The sequence below is a fragment of the Acartia tonsa genome, chromosome 1, assembly GCF_053477335.1.
Source record: "Acartia tonsa isolate MP-2025a chromosome 1, ASM5347733v1, whole genome shotgun sequence".
Classification (NCBI taxonomy): domain Eukaryota; kingdom Metazoa; phylum Arthropoda; class Copepoda; order Calanoida; family Acartiidae; genus Acartia; species Acartia tonsa.
Genome location: NC_137260.1, coordinates 45,912,798 through 45,937,715, shown reverse-complemented (window position 1 = coordinate 45,937,715; position 24,918 = coordinate 45,912,798). Strand labels below are relative to the sequence as shown.

The 24,918-nt window shown below is 30.8% G+C and overlaps 1 protein-coding gene across 2 annotated transcripts; it reads right to left on the bottom strand.

Moving 5' to 3' along the window:
- Positions 1-1,538: 1,538 nt before the first annotated feature.
- On the bottom strand, positions 1,539-24,918 carry LOC145321900 (SET domain-containing protein SmydA-8-like). 2 transcript variants are annotated; one of them, XM_080163562.1, is made up of 23 exons: positions 24,804-24,918; positions 24,324-24,397; positions 23,593-23,622; positions 23,435-23,498; positions 23,198-23,247; positions 22,747-22,849; positions 21,535-21,607; positions 20,708-20,751; positions 20,409-20,491; positions 17,281-17,372; positions 16,073-16,131; positions 14,171-14,236; positions 13,754-13,797; positions 13,000-13,072; positions 6,654-6,701; positions 6,031-6,162; positions 5,414-5,488; positions 4,213-4,291; positions 2,948-3,091; positions 2,607-2,665; positions 2,269-2,348; positions 1,879-1,936; positions 1,539-1,797 (listed from the first exon to the last, which is right to left on the bottom strand). In XM_080163562.1, exons 1-23 carry the CDS (start codon positions 24,815-24,817, stop codon positions 1,674-1,676), a joined length of 1,668 nt encoding a protein of 555 aa, XP_080019688.1. In that variant the 5' UTR covers positions 24,818-24,918; the 3' UTR covers positions 1,539-1,673. The 2 variants fall into 2 exon arrangements, with proteins under 2 accessions (XP_080019688.1, XP_080019678.1); XM_080163552.1 differs by lacking the exon at positions 23,593-23,622 and having other exon boundaries at positions 23,435-23,528.

Here is a 24,918-nt window from a genome sequence, read left to right as displayed (position 1 = left end):
AACAAGCAAACGAAAATTACTATCATATTATTTTTTTTAAAGTAGGAGGTGCTTTATGTGCTCCACTGGGCACTTTGAGGGATATTGTCGAGATTTTTTAATTGAATAATTTTGCAATTTGAAATTCAAAGGACATTAAATAATTCAAAATTAGGATCATGGAAAGAAAACGAAGTTTCCGGTTTCGTCGTTTTTTCACAGTAGCCTTTCTCCTATTTCTAGCCCCTGCGGGGGGCTCTAGCCCTGCGGGGCAATCATTAACATTTACTTAACCTAACCTAACCTAAAGTAACCCTTCAAAAGCTACTGTGAAAATACGATGAAACCGGCAACTTCGTTTTCTTTCCATGATCCCAAAATTAAATTTTTAGATTAGTTACAGATAGTATTGTACGTTTGTATGTTAGAAAAATTTGCACTAAAAAATGCAAAAAAAAGTATTAGTAAAAGGTATCAAAAGCTTGTGTATTTTCTTTTGATAATAAATATTAGTCATATTTTTTATTAAGTTAATATAGGTTTTACTAAATGTTAATGTTAATGCTTGACTTATCATCAAAGCAAAATCAATAGTGCTTTCATCAAAACTTAACTTTTTAAAAATCCATTCAAAGCGCAAAGAATGCAAATTTTATTGGTATCAGGGCTCATCAGCCGCAGCCTCAGTCACAGAACCAACAGGAAAAATATCTGTTGCCCTCAATCATTGGAAGATTCATCCCCTAAAAGCCGTAGCCGCATAAGCTAACGGTTTTTTTAGATGCTCTACCCGCTGTAATTTTCATTAAAACAGCTTAGACAAAATTTAAATACCATCATTTGGGAAATCTGGGTAGCTTGGAGGAAGAATCAGCTGCACTCAGACACAGCCTCAGCCATCAAATTTAACACAGCTACCACCTACCGCAGCCATCAGCTGCAGTCACACAAAGACAAACATAGCGGCTGCTGACCCTTAATGATGATCATGCAGCTAACCTCAACTGCAGCCAGCCATAGTCACCATCAGCTGTAGCCACACAAATCCAAACACAGAGACTGCTGACCCTTAATGATTATCAAACAGCTACCCTCAACCGCTTCCAGCCACAGTCATCTTCAGCTGTAGCCACACAAAGCCAAAAACACAGCGGCTGCTAACCCTATATGATAATCATCCTATTGGTTAATTACGCATTTTTTGTTGAAATATAAATTTGACTTTTACATGAAACATTGATATGCTTACTGAGTTTTATGGTTCAAATAAATATACACTAAATACGAATTTTCAGACGAAAATGGTATTGATAATTAAAATAATAAATACTGAAGGAAAACATTTTAGGGGGAGGGAGTTATTAAAATAAAATTTATTTAGACCCCCATATTACAAATTTTCACTTTTTACCTAAAAGTGTTCAATAAGGTTTGTCTATAGAAATATCTTCTTTTACAGTGCAGTGTAGAAGAACACTTATGCTGCAGCTTCGTCGCAATACCTTATTATGATAGAAAGACCTAACTTGTAGATTAATTTCAGTAATAAAAAAACAGAATTTAATTGTGTAATAAGATATAATTAATTTTTGATAATAATACAAAATAAAAAGGGCAGTGCTCTATTACAAATAAAAATTAACAACAATAATAAATTAATAAATATCTATAATAGCGTTTTCAACTATGAAATATCAACGGGGTTGCCACCTCCAAAGTTCTAAAAAGCTCCACTGTTCTTTAAATTCTTGGACTGCAGTTCCGTTCATTAAACCTCTCTTTTCCAATTGCTCGTATGTTTTAACCATTAACTGCAATCTAAAAAAAACATTCCTAATTTTCTATAATTCAAATTTTATTGCTTTTAGTAATTAAAGATAAGCAACTTGATTGTTTTACCTTTGTATAATTGTTCCAGCATTTCTGAACATTATACTTTCAAATCCAGGGTTTTGACCTAAAACAAAACAAAAAAATTTCCTTTAGACTTACATTGTACTTAATTATTTTTTACCAAAGGATCCATCAAACTATCTATATGTACTATGTAAATATATTTCTAGTTTATATGTACTATGTAATATATTTCTTTTTAGGATGTTTCTAGTTTGGGGGTTATCCTCTTAGAATTTTATTTTAATTTTGAAAATTTTAGTACGCTATCCCCCCCCCCAAAAAAAAAAAAAGAATATGAAACCTGGCCGCTTTTGGCGCTTTTTTAGGTTAAAGGCTAGAGGGACGAGCGCCCGCGGCAAGGCAGGCTATAGGCCGAGCGCTGTTACAACTTACCTAGAGTATCGAAAATAAAAACTATTTGCTGGCAGCCCTGTATCCATTTCTGAACCTTGATTTCACTGACAGAGATACCTGATACATAGTGTACACTAAACAAGGAGCATTATAAGCGCAGCATTAAAAAGGAATTTTTAAAATATAGCAAAGACTTTTTAGAGATATGTTATAATGACAGTCATTTAATTATACCGCTTTGAAGAATACGATTTGTATTTTTTTTAAATGTTATAAGATCTCTAACAATAATAGAGCCATGAACTTTTTTAGTGTAAATTACAAATTAATTTTAATGTTTAAAAGTACAAATAAATCATGTTAAGTGTAACTTTCCTCTTGACATGGTGAGGAAAATATCAGTCTCTAAATTCTCGTAAAGTGCTTTGGCTCTACTCTGAAATTTTTTTATTGTTAGACATCTTTTTTAATATTAGTGCCAAATAATATGATAATAGTTGGATAATTATAAAATTTTATTATATCTACAAAATCAATATCTTTACTATTTTTCTTTGTCTTTTTATATATATTCTGTTTATTTAGATCTGACAATTTGCAAGTGTTAATGTTCGCTTGTCGTACTGTTTCAGACCTTAACTTTATATATGTTTTCATCCTTGTTTGCTAAATACTATTTTATTTATTCCTCCTAATATGCTTATAAAAATTAGTTTACCTTGCTAATACCAGGATCTATGACATCCAATACTTCTCTATAGATTTGGCTCAGCCTTAGCTTCTTTTCCATGAGGCTGACCGGATACTCCTCGCTTTGTTTGTCAGCTGCCCGACACAGAATGGGTAACAGCCACTTACAAATCTGAAGGAAAAACAAGATTAGTTTTCATGAAAACTTACGCCAAATCATCTTATCTAAAATAAGTTTTTTTGATAAAGATAGAAGCAAATAATTGAATAGGTTGATTGGCCAGTAATTTTGTAGAGGACATATTTATTTGAAGCTTCTCTACAATTAAAATGAGTATCGTCCGTTTGTCGTGTTCCGCAGCTAGCGCTTATCACGCTAGAATTCCATGTTTGTAATACAAACTTTAGAATTTCCATTACTATGTCTATGTCTCTTGATTATGAAAAACAATGCTTACTCATTTATAAAAATCTAACATTTTTCATTTCCTTAAATTCTAGTATTATGGCACTTGAAACTTGAAAATTTAAAGTGAATTACATGACAAAATGTGTATCATCAATCAAGATACACTTTATAAGATTAAATTTTTATATGCAATTCATTTTTCATAATACACACATAAAAATACAGTAATATACAGTATAATAGGGTAGTAGTAAGATCTCTTAAACGGCTGCAACAATAAATCCACAATTTTTAGACTTAGTCCTGGGTAATTATTTAGCACTTGAATGGAAGCACTTCAACCCTTTTATAAGTACTAGCGGATACGCCCCTAGAAGCCTCTAGTGGCACTTTAAATGTTTATTTTTTTGGTTCAAGTCTCTACGATACCTATCTTTTTTGCAATCAAGTCTCTACGATACATCTTTATGTTGCGTAGAAGTCTTCAGGCGTAAAAAAAATTTCCCATTTTTTGTGATTTCTCTCGGGAGGGTGGTGGTATCCTCCCCCCCAAACAGTTATAAACATTCCCAGGACCTATGAGAAGCTACCCTGTTAAGGAGAACCCGATCGGTTTAGCGGTTAGCGAGATCCTTCGGTACAAAAAAAAAACAGACAGACAGATATCGTTGTATAAAAAAAATCCTGCCCAAATTGTATTCGTGGGGTGACGCTCTAGAGGCAAGCGGATAAAAAACGAAATAAATTTTTAAAAACCTAACAGTATAATAAAATATATACATATATGTTACACCAACAATCATCTTTAATTCATTTGAAGAAAACAACAAAGATCAAAATCGGATGGAAATATCAAAATTGTAGAAAAGTTTCGTACTTCGTACCTCAATAATAGCAGCATGGTGACTATGAACAATCTTCTCTGTTTCTTCCAAAATATTCAACCATGACTCCATGCTATACCTGAAGATTTATTTTTCATTTGGGCCGCAAAGGTTTCGTGATTTTTATGTGCAAAATTATTCCAAACGTTGCTTTTCCAGAATTAAGTTTGGTCCTTCCATCCATTTGAAACAAAAAAGCTAATAGAATTTGTTACAGATAGCGTAGCAATATTGTAATTCTATATTTTTAAAGTCTGTATGTCCTTTTCAAAAATTTAAATTTTTTGATCTAGTTAACCTTTTAATGGCTATTCTAAGAACGATTAGACACATTATCAATACAACATAATTGTATACTAATAATTATGATACAAAAAAATATATTATTAAGTTATAGCATAAATTTTACATAATGGTAAAGTTACATCACAAAACATTTATTTAACATAATACTTCTGAAGAAATTTTATAAAGTTTTATTTGCCTTTGGCTAAATTTCAGTTTGCACAATAAGTTAAGATAAACATTTTAGTATTTAACCATTATGTTTATTCTAAATGTTTTTTTTCACATTTGAGATTCATATTCATAGGGTAAAGTCTTTTTCTTTTTAAATAGTGGGAAACAAACGAGGACGACCAAGCTTTTTAAAAGGGGTACTATATCTTATATGACGGGTAGGGGGCAAATAACCTTGAATAGGGGGACTCTCATTAATATTATGGCATACGAAATGTCAAAAATTTACATGAATGGTAAAACAGTTTTCATATGTTGTGAAAATATAGGAAAGCAACACTTCAACCCCAACCCTCCCCAAACCCCAGACAAAAAATACTCTTTAGGTGGTGAAATTATTCACAACACGTTTCGAAGATGCCACTGGCACTTCAATTTTAAGGTAAACGGTAAAGGAAGCTTTTTTTAGTGCCTATAAAAAAGTTATTTAATTTGTCCCCATTTTTATTGGCACTATAAACACGTAACCCAATTTGCATGGAAATAATTCTTAATAAACTTCATGCACCCCCAGGTAAAATGTGCAGTGCACACGTCTGGTAAAATGTAAAACAAATGTAATTCTAAAACTTAAGATCGGTTGTTGTCTATAACCAAAATAATACATTAATCTTCTTTTGTCTTGGCTTGAAAAAAGTAAGTACTTCTTGTCTGTAGAATTTAAAATGTTTAAAATGTTCACCTGTCTTTAAGTGAGATTTGTTTAATTTTGTTGAAAAGGCCAGAAATTCTTTCTCGAACACTTTCATAACTCTCACTGGATAATCAATTTAATAATTAGATTGTTGGTTATCCTTATTAAAATATTACAAAATAGCGACTGCGGCCATAGCAACTAGGGGCCTTGTATTAAAAGGAAAGGGCGGAAAAGTAACCTGAAAACATCCCAAAACTTAAATGTGAAAAAGCTTAAAACCATCCCGGGACCAATTTGAAGCTTCTCGAATGTGAATGGAGAACTCAATCGGTTCAGTAGTTATTAAAATCTTAAGCTACAGGCAAAAAAAACTTGCTACTTTTTATAGTAGAATAAGAAGGATATCCAACAATATGTGATATTATTAGGTAGAGGGAGTAGGGTCTTTGGACGTAAATTTAAAATCTGTACAGTTTAACATAAACTCTCCCGGGAATGGAGGCCACCTTGATTTCAGTTAAAAGGGGAAGGGGGGTTAAAAAAATGATTCAAAGTGCTTTGTACTCCAATGTGTATATTCCATTTCATATGATAGTCATTATTCTTTTTACTATACTTTACAATAATAATACAAGGAAATCAACAAATTTTTAGCTTTTTACCTTTTATTACAAGCTGAGCAACTCCAATCAGATTGTGTATTATTAGTGTCCGCCATTCGGAGCTCAGGTTTTGTACACTGTGTACATCGGATAGTGTTAAATTCTGTTCCCAGTTCATCTGCACTCTTACATCTAGAAAATTTAAAATAATCCTTTTAAATCTTTTAAAATTTAAGGATGCCAAAGGTTTCCGGCAGTGCTTCCTCTTGTAATTACAGTCAAAGCTGTATTTTAGCCACCGTTGAGGCCAGTCACCATAAAGTAACAACTTTTGAGCTTTGAATTTGAGGTTGAATACATTATAAAAACAAAAGTAGCAAAATAAATCAATCTGTAGTCCCCCCTCCCTATTTTAAAAAAAAGATGTTAATTTAAAACACAATCACAGCTCAAAAGCAAGTAGGTGGCTCACGAGCTTAAAAGTACTTTATCTTTCACTTGCGGCTGCAGCCCTAGCCTTATAGAGGTCGTATTTTTGGTAAATGTGTGCTTGGTCATTTTTCAAAAAACCATCCCATGACATATACTAATCCTGCCTAAAAAACACAACCTAACCTAGTTTCAGAGATCCTTTGCTTCAGACAAAAACATTACCACATTATAGAAAAGTTACATTGTTTTACCTTTCACAAAGACAGGTAAAGTACCAACCATCCTCAAACTTCTTACGCCTAAAACAAAAACAATCGAAATAAGAAAAAATAACACATTCTTTTATTACTAGGTATACAATAGACGTACATACCAACGTAAAATACAGACAGACAAACCACCACACCAGATTTGTAGAGTATATATATTTTGTTATAATAAAAAGACTAAATATTGCATCAACAAACATGGTGGTCTCATTTAGTTTCATTGCAAGCACAGATTCCAGTAGAATTGCACAAACAATGAATTTAAAATTCAAATAGATAATTCACTAGGCTTATTAATTGATATGAATGCTATAGGGCTTGCCAAGCTTAACTAACTAAGATTATAAACCTTATTTATTCTTTTATAAAAGTAATAGGATCTCTTTCTGTCTACCTTTCTGTAGCGAAGGATCTCGCTAACCGCTGAACCTATATCGTTCTCATTTAAAGTGTAGCTTCTCATAGTCCAGGTTTATAACTTTTAGTGGGAGGGTTCCACCCCTTCCCAAAAGAAATCGCAAAAAAAACATGTTCTACAACCGCCCCCTAGCGGTCATTTAGATTTTTTTTGTTAACAGCTGATCTAAACATTGATTTAACATTTAACGTTCCGCTAGCAGCATCTAGGGTGTAACCGCTAGTAAAGCAATAAACTATGTTAATTGGTCCAAAGCCATCACTAGGATGTGCAGTTACGTGGCTGCCATGCTGTTTGGGGGTAATTCCAAGCACACAGTAAACAACATATTGTGAGCTCAATTTGTCTTTCATGTTACAAATACTTTCCAGTTTATATCAGGCATAACATCCTTATGCCATTCCTGTAGCAGTTAGGTAAAACTTAGAAAGCATGTAGCAATTCTGTAGTTCATACTTTGTTCCTTTTAATATGTTGTCTTTTTTTAAAACAATTTTTCGCTTTTTGATATAATTAGCTTTTTTCCTACCTTTATTAAATATTAAACGAAGCATCTCTATAATCAAGTATTCAAATGTAAGTATGCCCATATTACTACTGTGCGTTTTAAAATTCTTTTTTAAAATAAACAGAAAGAAACAATAGCTTTTATCCTATTTCTAGCCACTGCAAAGGGGCTCTAGCCCTGCGGGGCAACCATTAACATTTATCTAACCTTTCCTAAAATAACCTTCCAAAAGCTACTGTGAAAATACGACAAAATCCCACTACTTTGTTTTCTTTCTATGATTCAGAAATCATTATATTTGTTAAAACCGCATTAATTGAACATATTAATTTTTACCTAACCAACCATATAGTAGCAGAGAATAGGTACAATACAATAGTAGAGGATACTAAATCAAAGATAAGTTTCTTGTGTTTTTCAGCAATAAATCTTGGGATGCAATTTTTCTGATATTTGGACAAGCTGTGGAAATATTTCTGCTCAGAGAAATACTTTTTTATTAACTTATTTCAACTTTAGCTTGTGCTATTCTTCTGTTAAAGTAGAAAATGTGCATTTTATGGTAAATAAAAGGTTTTTTACACTGATTTTTAAAATTTAACATAAACGATATAAACAACTAAAACTACAGTTTGGCGTTATTTGCTGGGAGGTAAGGGACATTGGGCTGTTTATTACACTAGTTCCCCAAGTCTTATAATTACGTTTTCTTATTCGTTTACCTAACAACCTTGGGGACTTTTATTGAAGTTTGATTGGTTCGTTCATTTTGTTGGGTATCCTAACTAGTAATTGTAATCTACAGAAAGGGCAATTTTTGTGTATCATCATTTGGATGTGCATTTTTTATCATTTTTTGAAATGAAGAAGATAATTTTCTCACCGCCTGATAAAAAAAACAAGGCTTCTAGAGAATATTTACAGCAAAATAGTTAAAGACTTATATTCTTTTTTTTATATAAAATAAAACTTTTTTACAACTGAGTGAACACTTTTGAAGAAATGCAATGAAAAAGGTGAAGAATGGTTTTTCTAATACTTTTATTCTTCCACTCCATTAATTTTGGGTAATACAAAGAATCATCCAAAATGCACTTCTGCAAGTAAAGGTTTCACAATGCTCAAATAATCTTTCAAATTTGTGATATCCCTTCTACTCCTTCTGTAGATTACATTTAGTGGTTGCAATGTTTGAACACTCAAAATTCAACAAAAGTCCATAAAGTTGTTTATGAAAACGTTATTATTAAACTTTTGGGGACTAAAAACAGCCCAATGTCATCTTCCTATCTTGTTTGTCAAGTTTTATTAACCTATAAAAATGTAAATATATTTCAATTTATAATAAAACATTTTTCATTGACCTATTCATGTATGCTATGCTTATCTGTATAAGTCGTTTCTCCCAAGTATAAGTATATAAATATCTACATAAAAGGGGAAATTGATTTATTTGCCTGCAGCCAGTTTAATACAGCCATAGAATATAAAATTACAGGGTGTCTGTTTCAATTAAGAACATATTTTTTCAGTAAAATGTATTTGTTTTATATTTTCAAAAAAAACACTTAATCATATATCTGTAAAATTTCAATTCCATTTATGGCAGCTGCGCCCCTAGATTTTATGTTTTTTGAACTACGTCTATTCTTCTCTTCCAAAAGAATTTTTAAAATTTTCATTTTGTAATATTTTGTAATTTTGTCATAATTCTACTTCTTGCTTCAAATGCGAAATTTTTTTGAGAAAATTTGTTAGCTTCATACTAGCGGCTACGCCCCAAAATGACTCTAGGGGTCATTCATCTTGGGAAAGTGATGTAACCCTCCTCCAAAATAGTTGTAAACCTTCCCAGAACCTATGAGAAGCTACCATGTAAAGGAAAACCTTATCAGATCAGCGGTACACAGACAGACACACAGAGATCCTGTTATTTCGTTATAAAGATAAAGAAAAAAGTTAAAAATAGAAAAGAAATAAGTCTTGGTTAAATTTATGTCTAGGCTAGCTTTAAAAATTTACACAATACATATTCATTAAATAAATTCGAGGTGTATGGACGGTTTCCCGTAAACTGCCTATTCGAGCAATAAATCCTCCCCCCCCCCCCCTTTATTTTAAACATATTGAAAAAAAACAAAGTGCAAAATTTTAAATAAAGTTTTAACGCAAATTCTTTAGTAATAAAATAGATTCCAAATAATAAGGTCCAAAACTATTTTTGGCATAATTAAAAATACGGCTACATTCAATACAGAAATGCCACAATTTTAGATAATTTATTGATTTGGACTGAACAACCAAAATTTGGAAAAGAAATCGATCATTTTTTTAACAACCTATGACTATTCTTTAAGAGGTCTCAAATTATGCCATAATGACTTTAAAGGAACATTGAAATTGTAAAATAGGATATAAATCTTCATTTTAAGCTTTGCCTTTCTCTTTATATCTCTTTGTTCTTATATAAGATGGAAATATATTAAATGAGGCAAGCGTACACTTTGTAGAGTACATAAAATTTTCATTTATACAGGAATCTAAAGGTATAAGACAATGGCCGATAAATTGATGAACATCCCCAATGATGGTAAACTTATTATCCCTTCTGTATATTACAATTTGTAGTTGAAAAGTTTAGACAATCAAAGTAATAAACCAACAAATCAAAATTCAATAAAAGTCCGCAAGGTTATTAATATTCAGGCAACAATTAGCAAAAAGCCATTCTAAAACTTTGGGGACTAGTGTAATAAACATCCCAAAGTCCCCTACCTCCCTCCCTAATATGCATGGCTTTATTACAAGCCAAAATACTATATAATCGTGGTATGGGGTGGTACGTCCAAATGAGGATCAGAACATAATCTGAAAAATATTCTTTTCTTATAATTATATCATTCTAGTAATTTTTAATTATTATAATGATTTTCAGTATGGCTAAGAACGGTTGTAATCCGGCGGATTTTACTGGGTTACGAAGCCAAGAGTTTGAAATAGATTTGGACATTAAAGTAATATATATAGAGTGATAAATAGCTATAAAACCATTTTCTTTTTTTAAAGACCCCTGACGCTGCAGAAGGTTGTTTATCGATAGAAATTTTGCTTTCTCACTTAGCTGCTAGAAAGCTCATAAGCTGTCATTGGAATAAGATTTGAAGGAACTTCACTAATTAATCAAAACCACCGTATATTTTGGTATAAGGATTTGGGGGACCTTTATTATTAATTAAAGTCATGTGACCTAATGTACAAGAGTTAAAACAATTAAATCAAAAGATTTTAGTGTAAAACTATTTGTAAATAAGAGTATAAGAATAAGATATTGTTATCAACGACAAAATATAAATGTTTTGCCTAATTTTTGTAAAAATTTGGAGCATATTTATCATTTAAAATCAATGCTATCTTTTCAAAAGTGTTTTGATTGTGTTTTGTAAGCAAAACCTGTTTTTTATTATTTGTACTGTGTAATTTTATTTGAATATTTAATTCAAAGATAGCAATTTAAAAAAAAAATAACCTAAGATGAATGTCGGAATTTTCTTATTAAACATAATAATGTATATATAATTAGAATAGTAAGACCTTGAAAATAAGCAAAAAATTATTATATGATAATTATCAGTAAATCTAACAGAAATTAGGCGTAATTATTGAAAAGCTAGCTTCAAAAAATAATAATACATTTTTTATTCAAATACTATAGTACATTCTAACAAGGATGATGATATCAAGTTTAGCAACATTTAACAAATATGTCTTTCAAAAAACAGTTGATTTATTGCATGAAATATTGAAAATGTATATAGCAATTTACAGATTTTTATGATTTTCAGGAATTTAAAATAATTACATTCATTTGGTAACTGTAAAAGCAGAGTATAGCATGTATAGTGTCATAAATGAGCTACAATTTGAAATAATTTACATATATTTATTAGGATATAATATCCTTTTATAAAAAAACAAATACAATTGATTTTAATTACAAGTTCATTGAATAAAAATTCGGACTTTCTGATGGATAGACAAAGTGAATTATAGAGTAGCTTCGCTACTAAATATGACATATACACAGACATGCGCTCTGGTTCAGTTCACATTGCTATGGACAGTTAAACTATTTAGGAAAGTTGTAAGGAAGAAAGTTATCTATCTAGTACTAAGATAAAGATTTAAAAGCCTCCTAAAAAAGAAATATATTTTTAAAAACAAATTAAATCTATAGTGCTGTTAACTTGAACTTTAATATTGTTATTATAAAAAATGGAAATAATGTATACTTTCCGAAATAATTGTACTCAAGACAGCTTGTAATGAAATTACTATCCAGATGTTTACGATTTTATAATTTTTTGACAACGCCAAAATTGTTTTTTTTTTACTTTATTAATTTTAAGATATATGCATTATCTATAAAGGACAAACACAAATACATAATAAATTTTATAGTTAGGGTATTGTTTCTAAAAATGAAAAACCCTGTATAAAACTCGCCATTTTAGAGTCTAAGCTGTCAAATTTCTTGAGCAATGGGATTGTGTTGGTAGGTCTTTGCGATAGTTCTATATAGTCATGTACCCTTGCTCCCTCTATTTTCTAACTTTATTATTTGGACTACGATGTCCTTGAATTTTTCCTTTATAAGATTTTATCTTTATGGTATAAGACAGCAAAATTATACTCTAAAAATACAAATTGTGTATTATGTTTGCAAAGTATAAATAAACATCTTTTTATACTGTTTTCTAAGTTTGAACATGTTTTGCTTTTACTTTACTAAATAAGCTTACTATAACTTTACTCTTTTTTTAATTTAATTTGAAATCAAACTAGCAACAAAGCCCCTAGCCTCTTTGGACTCCATGCTTTTTATCTAATTTCAGATTTAAAAATTTTGGAGGGAAGGGGTAACTTTTTTGGGGGCCAATTTTAATTTTAAGTTAAGATCCAGAATTTTAAAAATACGCAAAAACAGTTACTCTTTAAGGTCATAGAGAGATCCCTTTTTCTAATTTTCTTCTAGGATAATTTTTGTATTACCTTGCTCACAATCCAGAATACTTGACCCCAAGCAAAGTTAGTGGAAATGGATTTTATTAATCTATTCACTATTTCCTGTCGCAAGGAAAACAACTTTGCTCAAGTTGTAGATTGTATTTTACATACTTATGTTTATCTTTTCTATCTTTTTTTAATGACTGTAAGTGGAAATGGATAGACCCAATGAGATTGATGATTTATACGATTAGCATAAAAGGTAAACAAAAATTTTAAAAAAAAATACATAAAAAAGGTAAAACTAAATTTTGATGATATTAAATATTATAAAATTAATCATCTTCGATATGACCCTCTGTTATAGATTTGGATCTAATGAAATTTTCAAATTTTACCTAAACAAGGAGCATTCTGTTGGGGCAGCGTAGCTGGTAATCACTTCGGTTCCCGCCTCTATGTCAACAGTAGCTGTACAAATAAATTATGACTAGCAACTTTGAACTACAACTCTGATTATTACCTATAGAAACGTTTCAAACAAACCATTGCCTGGTAGTCCTAACTACCAATTGTAATGAGTTCTCTTCTACTCTTACTCCAAATGTTGTTAATCTGACATAGGAGCAGTTGTTATAATTTTAAGATTCTTTAATTATGATACGGTTAGGGCCCAGATTCGAACACATACATCCCCTGATGAGCGGATGCTCTACTTCATACAGTTTGACTTTACCGGTCCATTGGAAAATAAATGTTTTCTTAAAATAATATCTTGGAGGAAGGAAAGCTGTATTATTTAAGTTTTATTGAATTATTATACAGCTTGACTTAAACATAGCATAAAATAATAATGTAACGTTTTTGGCATTAGATTTATTGAAGGAAAGAAATTTTTTATAATATAGGTTTTTTTACCTATACCAATAAATGTAATAGTTTAGATATATAATCCATACAACTACCTGGATCTAATGTTTAAGAACTTTTTTCGTCGTCTAGCAAATTGCTTTTTGCTCTTTGGAAGCTACTTTTTTTGTGTTAATATTTAACATTTAAAGAACCCATAGAAAGTTGGCACTGGGTCCAAGGGGTGAGGACATACAGTTATTAAACCCCTTCCTCCTCTATTGTGTTACTTTAATTATTTACCTATGCATGTGTTTGTATATGGTGGCTCAGTGTTCCAAATATGCCTGAAATAATAATAATTTTAAATTTGATTTTTGGTAGTATATGCTGGTTATAATAAAAATTGAACGGTCAATTTAAGCCACAAACGAGATTTAATCGGCTGTTAATAAAGATACAAATCTAAAGTTTGCTAATTATTGCTAATTAAATTGGTTATGAAATGGTGATTCCTAAAACGAGTTCGCAGATTTTAATAAGCGAAGCATCGGTATAATAGTATATTAGTACGTTTGTAAGTCCATATTAATTAATCTGTTTTTAATAAATTTTGACTTCTAAGTAATACGTTTCATAAATATTGAATATGATGTAATTCTGCGTTTCTTAATATTCGCTTGTCTTAATTTAATTTCTTTGAAACAAAAGTCACTTTACCTTGAGTTAGCTACACAACCATGAGAGAGTAAGCTAGCTGTTGGATAACAACCTCTGTAACCACAACTAGTAATATAATTATAGTTAGCTACACAACCATGGGAGTGTAAGCTAGTAGTTTGATAACAACCTCTGTAACCACAACTAGTAATATAATTATAGTTAGCTACACAACCATGGGAGAGTATACTAGTAGTTGGATAACAACCTCTGTAACCACAACTAGTAATATAATTATAGTTAGCTATACAAATATAGGAGAGTATACTAGTAGTTGGATAACAACCTCTGTAACCACAACTAGTAATATAATTATAGTTGGCTACACAACCATGGGAGAATATACTAGTAGTTGGATAACAACCTCTGTAACCACAACTAGTAATATAATTATAGTTAGCTACACAACCATGGGAGAATATACTAGTAGTTGGATAACACCCTCTGTAACCACAACTAGTAATATAATTATAGTTAGCTACACAACCAAGGGAGAGTATACTAGTAGTTGGATAACAACCTCTGTAACCACAACTAGTAATATAATTATAGTTAGCTACACAACCATGGGAGAGTATACTAGTAGTTGGATAACAACCTCTGTAACCACAACTAGTAATATAATTATAGTTAGCTATACAACCATGGGAGAGTAAGCTAGCTGTTGGATAACAACCTCTGTAACCACAACTAGTAATATAATTATAGTTAGCTACACAACCATGGGAGAGTATACTAGTAGTTGGATAACAACCTCTGTAACCACAACTAGTAATATAATTATAGTTAGCTACACAACCATGGGAGAGTATACTAAAAGTTGGATAACAACCTCTGTAACCACAACTAGTAATATAATTATAGTTAGCTATACAAATATAGGAGAGTATACTAGTAGTTGGATAACAACCTCTGTAACCACAGCTAGTAATAGAATTATAGTTAGCTACACAACCATGGGAGAGTAAGCTAGAAGTTGGATGACAACCTCTGTAACCACAACTAGTAATATAATTATAGTTAGATAGATGCTAGTAGTTTGTTAAAACGATAAAAACAAAGATGCTGGTTTACTGGAAGGAAATATTTTTTAACAATTTTTATTGAAATGCAAAATTTATATTTAGTTTATCAAAAACTTCGATAATCATTTTATTTCATGTATACAAACCAATATTCTATTTGAAAAAAAAGTCATTGAAATTCCATATGAAACCCGTTGCTATAATGTATATGAAATGCAAATCAGATTTTTCGGATCAAGTCAATATAGAAGAAAAACATTTTCAATAATGTTCTTGGCCAAACGGCTGTCAACGCAGCTTAAGATTGCACATATCTAGAATTGATTCAAAGGATTTTGGCGAAAAATCACATTTTAGCGTCTTTTTTTCTTTTCTTTTTTTTGTAGAATCGGCTCAAGTGAAGTACGATCTTATGCTGCGAGGCCAACCGTTTGACCATAAGCAACTATTGAGTATTTTAAGTGTTTCAGACTTGGTACAACTTTTCTATCCAGTTTTAAATCAAATATTTTCATTTCCTTAAAGTTCATTCAACTCCGCAATCAAACGTGTAAGAAACAAGATTTTCTTGGTGTTGTAATTTCTTTAGGCAAGGTTATTTTTTTCCAAAGGAAGAGCAGCAATGACAACAAGACATGAAAGTTTTAGTTGAAATAAAAAAGTGAATGTAATAAAATTGAAAATAAAAGTGGCGGATAAAGCATTCCATGAACAGTCCAACCGCCAACTTTACTTTTACTAGATAAAACCAAAATTTCTGACGACTATCTAAAATTTAAGAAGTTCTTGTTTGTATGTGTTGTTAGAATGCAAATTCTGATATGAGTATTGAGTATCTGGCAATTCTTCGATATATAATCTAAAGGCGTGCATTTACCTGACAAAACTGTGTACTTCGTAGCTGTTTACTTCTAACACACCAATTGCCCGTCTCAACTAAAATATGAAAATAAAAAGTTAGAGATTAAGAATTTTGTTCATAACCAATAAGTAATGAAATAATATATGATAATGAATTATGTTTTGATTCAAAATTGGACTGATTAATTATGAATTGAGAAGGCAATCGAATCAAACCAGTGTCGTGGAGACAGACGTACTTTAAAGTCTAATTATAGAGTAGGAACGCTACACAAACCAATAATAAACCCAATGTTTATAAGATGGTTAATATTATGTATTGTAATTAATCAAACAGTTATCAATGAATAATTATATATTAAGTAGATTATAACCAATATAATCTAAACCCCAAGTAAGTAGACTAATGAGCCCTATCCAAAGGCTACTGACGAGGATTTACCTACAAGTCAGCAGCAATAACCCCTCTGCGAACACCTAGTTCAAGCTAAGGTAGGAGACCTTACCAGTATTCAAGATCAAACAAAGACTGACTCGCTAAAACAGCTTAAATTGATAGGTGTGCCCTCTAGAAGCTGTGGCTAGCTGTAGCCAGCATTATAAATCTAAACATAAATGCTGACTACTGTATTTAATAGATTATAGCTCCTCTTTAACTCATATGTTACACCAGGGAGGAAGGGAATAATGTACAAAGTTGAGTTTCTAAACGTCCCAACCAACAGATTTAATCTACATAAGAGGTAATTTTGTCTATCATCATTAGGGTTGAACATCAATTTATCATCCATTGTCTTATCCCTTATAATCCCTGCTACAATCACTCTCAAACAATAAAAAATACAAGCAAAAAAAGCCGACAACTTTATTCATTCAACAAACATTTATTTAACTATACAGCAACTCTGCTAATAAAACTTAAAATCCCGGATTTTATCAAGATATTAAACAATGGTCTCAAAATTAAAATATAATTTTTTTGTTATGTCTGCTGTATTATTTATAGTTTTAAAGATTAATATTTGTTTATAAAAATAAAAATATTTTTTGTTGAGCTGAAATCTAAATAAAGATTATATAAAAATACACTTATTTCAAAGGAATATAGAAAAACAAATCCTATAATTAAGAATGAAAGAAATAGCTTTATCCGGTTCACCTATTTATAAAGTTTACAAATAAAAATTGGCATCCTTGAAATCTAATATGGAAATTAAAGCTAACCTCTTGCTCAGTAAACTTTTCTATATCTCTGGCCTTGCAGTTATCCAGTATATGCTGTACTACAGTTCTTTCTGTTGTCTTCCAGTCTTCTCCTGAAATATATGTTTATAATTATCAAGTATATGCTGTACTACAGTTCTTTCTGTTGTCTTCCAGTCTTCTCCTGAAATATATGTTTATAATTATCAAGTATATTCTGTACTACAGTTCTTTCTGTAGTCTTCCAGTCTTCTCCTGAAATATATGTTTATAGTTATCAAGTATATGTTGTACTACAGTTCTTTCTGTTGTCTTCCAGTCTTCTCCTGAAATATATGTTTATAATTAACAAGTATATTTTGTACTACAGTTCTTTCTGTAGTCTTCCAGTCTTCTCCTGAAATATATGTTTATAGTTATCAAGTATATGTTGTACAGTTCTTTCTGTTGTGTTCCAGTCTTCTCCTGAAATATATGTTTATAATTATCAAGTATATTCTGTACTACAGTTCTTTCTGTAGTCTTCCGGTCTTCTCCTAAAATATATGTTTATAATTATCCAGTATATGTTGTACTACAGTTCTTTCTGTTGTCTTCCAGTCTTCTCCTGAAATATATGTTTATAATTATCAAGTATATTATGTACTACAGTTCTTTTTGTAGTCTTCCAGTCTTCTCCTGAAATATATGTTTATAATTATCATGTATATTCTGTACTACAGTTCTTTCTGTTGTCTTCCAGTCTTCTCCTGAAATATATGTTTATAATTATCAAGTATATTCTGTACTACAGTTCTTTCTGTAGTCTTCCAGTCTTCTACTGAAATATATGTTTATAATTATCAAGTATATTATGTACTACAGTTCTTTCTGTTGTCTTCCAGTCTTCTTCTGAAATATATGTTTATAATTATCAAGTATATGTTGTACTACAGTTTTTTCTGTTGTCTTCCAGTCTTCTCCTGAAATATATGTTTATAATTATCAAGTATATGCGGCACCACAGTTCTTTCTGTTGTCTTCTAGTCTTCTCCTGAAATATATGTTTATAATTTTCAAGTATATGTTGTACTACAGTTCTTTCTGTTGTCTTCTAGTCTTCTCCTGAAATATATGTTTATAATTATCAAGTATATGTTGTACTACAGTTCTTTCTGTTGTCTTCCAGTCTTCTCCTGAAATATATGTTTATAATTATCAAGTATATGCTGTACTACAGTTCTTTCTGTAGTCTTCCAGTCTTCTTCTGAAATATATGTTTATAATTATCAAGTATATGCTGTACTACAGTTCTTTCTGTAGTCTTCCAGTCTTCTCCTGAAATATATGTTTATAATTATCAAGTATATTCTGTACTACAGTTCTTTCTGTAGTCTTCCAGTCTTCTCCTGAAATATATGTTTATAATTATCAAGTATATGCTGCACTACTGTTCTTTCTGTAGTCTTCCAGTCTTCTCCTGAAATATATGTTTATAATTATCAAGTATATGCTGCACTACTGTTCTTTCTGTAGTCTTCCAGTCTTCTCCTGAAATATATGTTTATAATTATCAAGTATATGCGGCACCACAGTTCTTTCTGTAGTCTTCTAGTCTCCTTCTGAAATATATGTTTATAATTATCAAGTATATGCTGTACTACAGTTCTTTCTGTTGTCTTCCAGTCTTCTCCTGAAATATATGTTTATAATTATCAAGTATATTCTGTACTACAGTTCTTTCTGTAGTCTTCCAGTCTTCTCCTGAAATATATGTTTATAATTATCAAGTATATGCTGCACTACTGTTCTTTCTGTAGTCTTCCAGTCTTCTCCTGAAATATATGTTTATAATTATCAAGTATATGCTGCACTACTGTTCTTTCTGTAGTCTTCCAGTGTTCTCCTGAAATATATGTTTATAATTATCAAGTATATGCTGCACTACTGTTCTTTCTGTAGTCTTCCAGTCTTCTCCTGAAATATATGTTTATAATTATCAAGTATATGCGGCACCACAGTTCTTTCTGTAGTCTTCTAGTCTCCTTCTGAAACATATGTTTATAATTATCAAGTATATGTTGTACTACAGTTCTTTCTGTAGTCTTCCAGTCTTCTCCTGAAATATATGTTTATAATTATCCAGTATATGTTGTACTACAGTTCTTTCTGTAGTCTTCCAGTCTTCTCCTGAAATATAACCCCCTATAGTCTTTCAGCTTTCAGAATCAGTAGCTTGATATATTTGTCATATAACTCCAAAATATAGTTTACGTTTAAATGAAATTGTAATAAATTTAATTGTAAATCTAACAAAATCTAACCAAAAAAATCAATTCTTAAATATAGTATACATTATAAAATTTAACTTTTATCGCGTCGTAATAAATTTAGTTAACAAAGGCCAAGTAATAAGGAAAATAAAATATTTCTATCTCAGATAAAAGTAATAAAAAGAAAATTGAAAAAGAAATAGTTAGAATGAATACAAAAACTGTTCCTCTAGTTGAAATAGTTATAAGAATTAGATATTTCTATTATGAATTTTAAAATCATGATAAGATACATCCGCAGTATCAGTCAGTCGCTTTCAGAAAAGAGAGGCGTTGTAGCTGCCAATTTTGCGGCTAAACGTGAATCTGCCGAGCAATCTGTTTGCATATAAGTAAAGATAAAAATTAATGATTATACACCACAACCCTACAGTTTTCCAGGATCTAGAGGGATAAGCTAAACTGATGTATTTCCCCGATGCTGATACACAAAGTTAACCCTTAAATAACAAATGACACTAAACTTAATTAACCAACAAATCAAAATTCATTAAAAGTTGCCAACGAATCAGAAAACGTAATTATAAAACTTTGGGGACTGGTGTAATATAGATCACCATGACCCCTCTCTCCCTGGGTTTCCCTGAAACGGCGGTAGGAGAACTTACAACCGTACCCCACATAACCAACGTGCAGCTAAAACTCTCAAAGCTTACTCAACCTAACCTAACCTAACATAATTTTGTTTCAATTAACGTTACTTGCCAAGTCTTTCCTTTAACCTTTTTTGTCTACTTGTTCAATCTTTTTTTAATTTTATAAATTACTTTTATGTCTTTTATTTGATTAAATATTTTCTGATTTGTCTAATATGTTTTGAAATTAAAAGAAATATACCTTTACATCTCTCCTCCTCATGGTCCATGAGGGCTCTGACAAGGTCATATTTTTCTGGATCTGACCGGCTTAGCAGTACAAGCCTAAAAATAATAAGATCAAACTAAAGTTTGGAATATCTATCTATTAAGATAAGGTTGTGTTAAACCTTTTTACTTAAGTGGAGAAATAATTCTCGCTTGCTATGTTTTGAGTTCATCTTACAATGTAATGGTATTTGGAAATAAATTTTAGCAATTGAAACAAGTTCTTTTTATTATTAAGATTATTGAATGTATTAAAATATGAAAATACTATACCTGAGGGGTAATATGCAGTGGTAAGCTTCTGTTGGCTCGTCTTCCTAAAAACATAAAAAAAAAATATCGGACATATTAACTTATTTACTAAGTATATTTGCGATAACTTTTATTTAATAGATTCTTCCAATTTTTAACATTTACAAAAGGGCCTGATTTATTGCTTCAAGATCCATGACATGATCTATATAGGAAATAAATGTCTATAAATGAGCTCAAATTTTCCAAGGATAATCGTTTAAAGCTCATAGTGCTCCCATAATCCATAATAAACTCTCATTGCCCAGAACGATAAGACCCATTATTTACTTTATTAAAAATAAATTCATTTTTTTCATTTCATGTTGCTATTTACATTATATTGATGTATTTAATTTCTAATCATAAAAAAGAAAAACAAAATTTATAATATAGTAAATTTAAGAAAACTTTGTTTTAAAAGAATTCGATTGTGGCGACACTTCCTATGTGTTCAAATATTGAAACTAAAATTTTAATCATATTAACCCTTTGGTGATGGTAATGTGAAAAAAAAAAATTGAAAAAATCTTTTTAAAATCATTTAAATTATTAAATATTTACTTCTTTCTTTTAGATAGTAATGGCGGGGGCGGAAAATTAATTTATTGAGAAATAGATATATACTTATAGAACACTAGCCAATAGCGAGATATAGACGAGCCAACTCTAGTTCTTTATAGAAATGAATATTTAATAAATGAAACCATTAAACTTTTCTCAGTCTAAATTCTACAAAAATGTTTCTGCTGGTTTTATCAACGTAAATCAGGTAATGTTAGTGTGATATTATTTTTTATATTTTTTACCTTAAAAACTGGAGGACTTCCTCTAGCCAATATTCTACACTCATCCTTGTGAATAGTGTTTAGTTCACAATCTAATTTAATCATTTAAACATTAATTGTTAATTTTTAGTAGCGATGCAATTAAACATCGGGATATGATGAGCCAAGAAGTACAGTTACAAAAGTTAGTATTTCTTGTCCCTACATGGCCATGCGCCAAGTTTCTTCCTCTATCTATGTTTGGTCGTATATAAACTTTTTTTTAGATATTATATATACTTAGAATTTAAATAAAAAGTTCAATATCATAATTTAATTTAAATTGCTTTAATTGTATTATATTGTTTTTATATTTCATTAACATATTTCTTATTTTTTTTAGATATAATTGAAAAACCATGCTTTCCTTTTATGAAAGAGTTTTATAGGACTGAAAATGTAACATTTGTTAAAGTGTTATAACTTAGCTAGCGGCTTCGCCCCTAGCCTCTTGGGGCTTTGCCCCAAGAGGTGATCAAAATAAAATTAGGCGAAATTCGTAAAAGGACCAAGGAAATCTTCTGCATAAAAAAAGGACCAAGGAAATATTTTGCATAAAAAAAATGACCAAGGAAATCTTCTGCAAAAAAAAGAACCAAGGAAATCTTCTGGAAAAAAAAATTGGGGGGGGGGGGGGAATTTTCATTTTTGGGGGGGTTGGGGGTGTCCCAAACCCCACAAAGAAAATAGCTTAAAACCACCACAGGACTGATAGGTATATACCCTGAAGAGTAGAATCCAATCGGTTCAGTGGTTACCGAGATCTTAAGCTTCAGACGGACGGACAGACGGACGTACAGACAGACAGACAGACATCAAGCTACTTTGTATTATAGATAAGCAGAATATCAAACTGTAGTAAAGTCTAAACAAAATTTTGAATAAATGTATTGCAATATTGCGTAATGTTTAAGGGTATACCTTTTTTAAAAATACATTATCATAGATATGCTTGCTTAAAAAAATTAACCTTGATGTACTAGGAATCATTGTTCCAAAATTCAGATAAATAAGATAGTTATATTTTGCTGCCAAATAGTGAGAAATTAACATATTGACTTTCTGGTAATAATTTTAAATTGTACCCAATTGTTGTAGGAAGCATGATAAAAAATTCTAAATCGATAGGACAATTCGAACATGCCTAAATGAACGATAATAAGGATAAATAAATTTGTTTAAAAATAATTTCCTGGTCCACAGAGGGGATAGGAACATCTGGAGCACAGATAATCTGCAGGTTGGGGCAGGGAACTGTAACAGGACAGACAGATTGCACTGCCTGTTTGGTTGGGACCTGATAATATAGAAATAACATCAATATTATATTATTTTATTTACGATACATTTACTAGCAAAATAAATAAGAGAAATTCAACAATGGGAGGTTTCGTGATTTTTTAAGATATTAAAATAGTTATGAAACTAATGTCAAGATAAATATCTTTCGCTGGATACAACAAATGATCCTAGCTGAAAATACTTGTATCGTATCATTTGATGGAAATTGTTTAAAAAACGGATATTTTTTAACTTTTTCCTTGGACATTGCAATGTAATTGTGGTTTTCAAAAAAAATTATTGAAAAAAAATTTAGTTGTGATTCATATATCTTCCATGCTAAAACCATTTAATAAAATTTTACCTACAACTACAGGTTCTTCCATAAATAAGGTTTCTCCAGCTTTCACTCTCCTGCGACACAAAATGTAAGATTGGAGTATTTAATTAGATTCAAATTTGTACAGATATTTCTGTATTTTGTTAAAAACTAATCTACACAATAGCAAATTATAATTAGGGCAAGCCAAAATAAAAAGTAAAACGATGCCTGTCTGTCCGTCTGTCCATCTTAATTAAGCTTAAGTACTAAATTTTGTACCTGGATGTTACCATACAGCGACCAACATCAGGCTGTTCAATGACCAGCCAGGGAAAACATGGACCTGAGCCTCTCTTGTGTAGGTATAGATGACCTAACAATTATATATTTACAATGTACATATTATTGTTCAATGTAAAGCCAGGAAAAACATGGACCTGAGCCTCTTTTGTGTAGGTATAGATGACCTAATAATCATATATTTACAATTTACATAATATTGTTCAATGTAAAGTCAGGGAAAATATGGAACTGGCCCTCTCTTGTGTAGGTATAGATGACCTAATGATTATATATTATACATACTATTGTCTAATGAACAGCCAGGGAAAACATGAACCTGAGCCTCTCTTGTGTAGGTATAGATGACCTAATAATTATATATATACAATGTACATATTATTGTTCAATGTAAAGCCAGGGAAAACATGGACCTGAGCCTCTCTTGTGTAGGTATAGATGTCTTAATAATTATACATATTATGGTTCAATGACCAGCCAGGGAAAACATGGACCTGAGCCTCTCTTGTGTAGATATAGATGTCCTAATAATTAAATATTATTGTTCAATGACCAGACAGGGAAAACATAGACCTGAGCCTCTCTTGTGTAGGTATAGATGTCCTAATAATTATATATTGTACATATTATTGTCTAATGAACAGCCAGGGAAAACATGGACCTAATCCTCTCTTGTGTAGGTATAGATGTCCCAATAATTATGCATATTATGGTTCAATGAACAGCCAGGGAAAACATGGACCTGAGCCTCTTTCGTGTAGGTATAGATGTCCTAATAATTAAATATTATTATTCAATGAACAGCCAGGAAAACATGGACCTGACCCTCTCTTGTGTAGGTATAAATATCCTACAAGATGTAGTATACCTGGCGAACAAGCAACAACTTTTCCATTGCAACCCTCACACTCCAACAAACCAGCATCTCCACAAAAGAAACAACTGAAAATAATAGTCTTTTCAGAATAAATTTTAAATATGAACCAAAGTTAAATGATATCTTTGGTACAAAAAAACAGACAAGTAGACATTATGTTGTATTGGTGTTCTTTAATACAAACTTTGAATGACTCACAAAAGATAAGTTTGTTATTATTCTAAAGACAAAGAAACTAAAAATGAATTAAATTTGACATAATAATTTTTAAAACTTACCAAATTGAAGGACAACAAGATTAAATGATGAGAATGATATAATTTGATTAAATCTTTTGTTCGGAATCTTTTATTGGCCAACCTTCAAACTTTTATTTAACAATTTGATTCAATTAAAATCTGCTGCTTTTCAGTTTCATAAAGGATAGAGAATATATGATGTAAAAGTTTAAAATGAAATTTAATAAATAACCTCTTTTCCACCATCACTCTTAACTTAAATCACCGCAAAGGATAAGAAAATAACTGCTTTGAAATTGGCGAACATCGTGAACTTTTACATAGGCATATATATGTGTGGGTGTGTG

Bases quoted from the DNA above. Each gene is read 5' to 3' on its own strand.
- LOC145321900 (XM_080163562.1), bottom strand. The intron at 23,623-24,323 runs GTATACTACATC...TATGATTATTAG, and splicing joins AGTTGTTGCTTGTTCGCCAG to GTCATCTATACCTACACAAA. The intron at 21,608-22,746 runs AGGAAATTATTT...AATGATTAAATT, and splicing joins TCCTATCCCCTCTGTGGACC to AGATTGTGAACTAAACACTA.